Consider the following 5,712-nt stretch of genomic DNA (forward strand, 5'->3'; position numbering starts at 1 on the left):
TCTATGACATCATTCTCAGAGAGTTGGCTGCTGCGGCGATAACACCGACCTACCTCTTGTCCGAGTGTTTGTACTGTAAATATTATGAGAATACCAGCGGTTCCGAACACTGCTCTACTCACCCCAGCTGTATACCACCACGACGCCGACAGCAACTGCAACCATAAGTCAATTGAGACATCATGCAAAGAACCTACCTGATAGCGATAAAATGTATTCGAACTAACTTTCGGCCACCAACTGGGCCCGTCATATTTGATGGATGGATGAGAGTGAGCCTGGTAAGAGCCTGTGGAATGTTAGGCCCTAGGGTAACGATCTAGTGTTTGTATTATTCGACGCTCGGCGCTTGTACTATCACCAAAATCAGCATCATGATGACGACGTGATGGATAGTTGGTTGTACTTGTGGTTCAAACGTTCAAATCCTCCTCTGTAGTTAGAGTCAATTTATATGTAAACACAACAAATTCGAAAACGTTGGATGACATTGACGGATATTGATGTTGGTGAGCTGCGAGTGGTTGATTTAACTCCGCTTGAATTTGCCGAGCTTGCCGAGGGGTACCCTTACCGCCAGAATATTTTCACCTCATGATCATCTAGACGCTGCAGTATATGCGCTATAATAAGGATATTCTTGGTTTGGCTCTTCATATGCATCTTCGTTGTTACATGTCCAGTTTCTCGATGTTTGCAGCTGGTGCCTTCAACTCTTCCACATATTTGCAGGCAATAAAGCACGTCTATCTCATTCTACTGACAGATGAGAATGTGAACTGTTAGTTGTGATGCCGTTTTGTTGAGGCAGTTCGACAAGGATTCGTTTGAGCCGGTGCTTCTGATTCTGCCATGCCGTATCTCCATGCTCGCTCCAACATGTTAACTACGATGTGTAGTGTTCAGCCGTGGCTGGCACCATGCATACCTTCCTACATTATTTTCCAAGATCTACTGCCCCAGTTCAAACTCACATAGTAACCCATCGTGTCTTCGGAGATAATTCAGTCTGCAATCTAATATCGTACGCCATACAGCTATATTACAAGCAAACAAGTTCAGACAAGAACATCAGGTCTCTGTATCACTGGAAGTAACATTAAACCAACGAGCCTTCCGCCTAATTCACGTGTGAAGAACTTTCGCCGGACGTGTCAGAATTCGGGTCAGTTTCCGCCATAAAGGAAGATTATCCAATCGCTGTGCTTTCATGACCACTTTGATGTGATGGACGGACAAATGCTCTCCACTGTAAAATGGTCATTAGCGCATGCCTGATAATATATGGCGTTGGGTTTACTTTGAGACAGCCAGTGCTCGCGCAGACCGTACAATGTTATCAATCATCCTCCCTGAAAGCATCGTCAGACACTGCGTCGGTGGCAGATATGAGGCTTACCATCTAACTGATGCCGTGAGAGTTTCTCGACATCACGAAGAAGTAATGAATGATCCATCTCCTTCTGATCCACGGAGGAGGAACTGATAAGCGTGCGCTCACTATTCCATATAAATGCAGCGGGATCACTCAAGCCGAAATGGCCAAGCCAAAGACGACGTCGGGCTGCAGTGTCCAGTTCGGGTAATTCGACGACTTCAATGGCGAGCATTCAGAAGCAGAAGCAGATCAGACAATCGGGCTACGCACCAGCAGAAAATTGCGTCAGGAGTTCTTCGTCGCATGCACCTGATACCCAGAAGGAGATACAATCGTCCAACTCAAATTGACGGAGAACAGTCCTGACGCGATCCTGACGAGAAATCAAGGCTCAAGTAGTGAGAGTCCAACAACCAAAACATACCCTATGGCCTTGATCTTTCAATTCCAGGAAACGCTGGATGACGTGATAAATCACACAGGGCAGGGTGTCAACGGGAGTACGTACATCGGCGTCTTTCACCACAATCACCGCATTCCAGGTCGCTGCAAACTAAACGATAACAAGGTCTCGTCAAAGAATCATCGAAAGTTGTGAGTTGTACGAACCGATACACGCAGAGCAATATCTAGTACCAGATTCATAAGGTCGTATAAGAAGTCATGAGAAGTGATAGTAATAGTAAGCAGAGGTCTTTTGAGGAGATTGCAGACAGCATGGACAGTTGTCATTCTGCCCGTTCCTGGTGGTCCCTTGAGAAGTATCGTCTATGACATCTTGGATGAGAGACAAAAAACGACGGCAATTCAAAACACACAACACACCTGTCCTTTGTTGAACTGCGCTGGCTTTAGACCGCCGACAGAACAGCCAGCATTATCCACTAGTGCTCGTATAAGATCCTGCAAGAGAAGATAAACAAAGCTAAGAAACCAACATGATCGCACACACCTTGGTATCTTCGTCCATAATGAGTTTGCTCCACGCCTCTTGATCATACTTGACTGGCTTCAAATCCCATATATTGAATGTTCGCCATTGCTGGATATCACAATTCGCTTGAGAAACCGGCGAAATATGTGTTGCAAATTGCTCACATTCACTTCAAGATCATACCCACCAATCCAGTATGGAAGGCGTGCGATATGCTCCTGCGCATCGTCGGGAAGTGGTACACGTCTATGACACTCCTCAGCGTCGACCCAGAGAACAAGTAGATTACTCACAGATTTGGGTTGTAGCCTTGCAAGGCGCGGTGGAATCCAACTGGGTCAACCATCACCCTCCTGATGCGTGGAGTTGAGTTGCCGCTGAAAACCGACCGCATCGGTGTGTCATCATAATCTGTAAATGAAGAACGTATGAAATCAGTGTGGTGAGAAGCTGGAGTGATGCGGCACTTACACTCTGCACAACAAACTCTGCTGTAAGAAAGATAATGCCTTCCGCGCTCTATATTGATGATTCAATATCTTAACGAAAAACTCAAAGATTAAGGTCTGACCAGTCACTTTAGCAAGGGCTTCGTCTGTGACAGGTTGAAGAAATAGGGACGAGAAGGCTCGAGTTCCCTAAAATCGGTAAGTGAACAAACGGTAGTTTGATATTGGAGAGTTACCACAGTACCTGGAATTCAAAAAGATCCAATGACATGGTGCGCTTCTCGAAACGAACGCCATCCCACTCAAGATGCTCCAACTTGACGAGCAATGCCCTGAACAGGTCGAATCAGAGTTGTCACAGCCATATTCGGAGAAGTTCCTACTCACTGTCTGTCATCACGGAAGCGGGCACTCTTCAAGACTACCAAGATCTTTCGCGCAGAATATCAGTAGTGACGATAAATAAGTGAAGGAAATAGTTCCCACAATAGGTCTCTCGACATCTAAACCATTCTGTAAAAGCCCATCATTAAAGATGTAACGCTCTCCTTCCTCGTAGTAATACTCCAGAAGTTCGAATGAAATCTGATTGTTAGACAATAGTTCCTCGAGTTGCTTGACCCTGTATGATCATAGACGATAAGTGACAAGTATGATGGACTGAAACACACATACGTCTGCTTGCTTTCCGTCTCCACGACCTCCAACAGTTTTTCTAAATGTGTCACAAGAACAGCAACGAACTCAGCGGCCCCTTCGCCTGTCCATAATGATCAGGGGTATTAGGCGCGAGAAGCAATGAGAAACTAACATCCAGTAGACGCGTTGAAGCCGAAAACCTCGGCCTTGGTTACTAGGTCGTCTGGAACTTGTTCTGCGTCCAAGAGGGTGCAGGCATCGTCCAACCTGGACCGAAGTACCTTCATCTTTTGGGACAGTCGATGAATAGGGTACTCAAGAATCCCGTCGTAATCGATGTCGACAAATACAGTACTGAGGATCAGGAATCAATCTTAGCATCACCCGCGCGATCCATTCCAAGACAACTTACCGAAGAAAAGAATCTAAGATTGGACTGAAGTCGCTAAAAACAAGCGACTTTTTCCCTATAAGCTTGTTCAGTATGTATGCTATGCAATGTATTGTTGATATGACAACTTGCCTTCTCCGTTCATGGAGCGGACATTGAGGTAGAAATAGTCTTCGATTCCTAGAATGCTTATAGGCGAAGGCGACCGGAACCTGTGCCTATCCGGTATCCACAGCTTGCCATACTGATCCCTTGTGCACCGTAACTCATTGAGCAAGCCAGCGCCCAACGTAAGCAAAAACAAACTCACCATTTTTGCCACCGACGAACAAAATGGTCCCCTCCTTCCTCAGAATACCTATGCGAAATATATTGATGTTGGTGATGTTGGTAAACTGGCGAAACTAATGGGGGAAGCCAGCCGTCCCATGGACCCTGCGGAGGCTCTGGGATGAAAGGGGAGTCAGGAGTTGGCGGGTGATGTGAGATAATGTGTTCAACTGATGCCGGATACGGGGTGACTGAATACGGATACGGGGTGAGTAGTGGCTCAGGTATGTGTTCGTCGTCTGAATCCGACTGAACTGTTGCTCGCCGCCGAAAAAAACCCTCCCAGTCACAGTTAGGTACCCCTTCTGGGAGTGGTACAGTATCACCATCAAGCATAAAGCTTGAGCTCGATGGTGATCTCGATGGCACTGGCACAACTACAGAACACATGCTTGGTGGGTTTAATTAGGGCGGGACTCATCATCAAAGGGAACGCCAGCTCTATATGAAGGTGTCTGCAGCGCCTATTAGACATGATAAGAGGATCTTCAAATTGTGGCTTCCATAGCATAGGGCAAGATGCTGTGTGTTACAAGACTATTACTGTCCATAAATGGACAGTACAGGGGATAAATATAAGGTGCACTGTCCGAAGCTGTCGTACGTACGTTCTGGACTTGGGCACATAGTGGTCGCCAAGAAAAAAACTACGCTGAATGGAGCTGTGGGAAAAGACAACAATAAGATCTCTAAGTTCAAAGGTTTCATCTTACTGACAGAGAACGTTCTGTATAGAAGCAGCGGGCGTCTTCCTGACATTTGGACCTAGAGGACGGTGGCGGCACAAATGCTTCCATAGTCGACTTTGGATTTCACGCAAGGAACAGTCGCTCGCCAAAGCCCAATCGTTGTTCTTTCGATGGGTGTACAAGTGGGTTGGTTAGCCGCTTGGACGTATTGTGAACGGGGACCTTGAAAATGAATCAGCTCCCACGTCACGCCGGAACTTAAAGACCACCTGTTCTTGCGCTGAAAGTGGGTGTCCAATTATACATATGTGCATCGATCAGAACAGTATTCTTGCATACGCTGCCAAGTGTCACCGCAATACACTGCTCAAGGTTTGCGGAATTTGATAACACGCGGTGAAACAGTACTATCCCTTCCACCCCACAGAAGTCGGCAGTCACGCAAATGTCACTGTGAGTCATGATATGTCACGTAGGCCAATTTTAAAGTCAGTTCGGCAGTCAAGCAAGTGGGCAAGGTCAATTAGTATTCGTTCGAATGAGCAAGTATAGTATTGAATAGTAGATATACCTAAGTACGAGGGCGACCGTTATTAGTGCCGTAGTTGTAAAATCGAGGTGGATATATAGGGAGACCATGTGCATTGTAACATGACGAAACACGACTCACATTCTGTTCTTTTGCTGCAGTATAACCCATTTGCAATTCTCTGAATTGAAACCTGAATGCGTGGCTCATATGTCGGGTCTGACGAAGCTCGCAGCTTTCCTCGTCTACCGCTGCTAACTTAAACTTGCGAATGCGGACGCGCAGCGCTGCACCAGTCGGCACTGCCAAAGTGGGTGCAATTTGAAACTCCGTCATGGCATGTATCGGCAGGTGACATTTCTGCGTGACTTCA

General features: G+C 46.4%; 1 protein-coding gene across 1 annotated transcript; it reads right to left on the minus strand.

Annotated features, from left to right (window-relative positions):
- Positions 1-917: 917 nt before the first annotated feature.
- Positions 918-4,349, minus strand: F5891DRAFT_193792 (uncharacterized protein). Its single transcript, XM_041370865.1, has 22 exons — positions 4,102-4,349; positions 3,924-4,035; positions 3,813-3,867; positions 3,573-3,754; positions 3,437-3,521; positions 3,248-3,383; positions 3,149-3,192; positions 3,006-3,093; positions 2,884-2,950; positions 2,784-2,831; positions 2,606-2,723; positions 2,477-2,558; positions 2,331-2,420; positions 2,204-2,281; positions 1,988-2,146; positions 1,887-1,931; positions 1,803-1,835; positions 1,649-1,751; positions 1,400-1,594; positions 1,301-1,352; positions 1,114-1,249; positions 918-1,037 (listed from the first exon to the last, which is right to left on the minus strand). The coding sequence occupies exons 1-21, from the start codon at positions 4,102-4,104 to the stop codon at positions 1,126-1,128; spliced, it is 1,899 nt and encodes a 632-aa protein (XP_041227532.1). The 5' UTR covers positions 4,105-4,349; the 3' UTR covers positions 918-1,037; positions 1,114-1,125.
- Positions 4,350-5,712: the final 1,363 nt, after the last annotated feature.

This window comes from Suillus fuscotomentosus, assembly GCF_016647785.1.
Source record: "Suillus fuscotomentosus strain FC203 chromosome Unknown F5891scaffold_19, whole genome shotgun sequence".
Lineage (NCBI taxonomy): Eukaryota > Fungi > Basidiomycota > Agaricomycetes > Boletales > Suillaceae > Suillus > Suillus fuscotomentosus.

Bases quoted from the DNA above. Each gene is read 5' to 3' on its own strand.
- F5891DRAFT_193792 (XM_041370865.1), bottom strand. The intron at 3,384-3,436 runs GTATGTGTGTTT...ATGATCATACAG, and splicing joins GAGACGGAAAGCAAGCAGAC to GGTCAAGCAACTCGAGGAAC. The intron at 3,094-3,148 runs GTGAGTAGGAAC...CGACCTGTTCAG, and splicing joins CGCTTCCGTGATGACAGACA to GGCATTGCTCGTCAAGTTGG.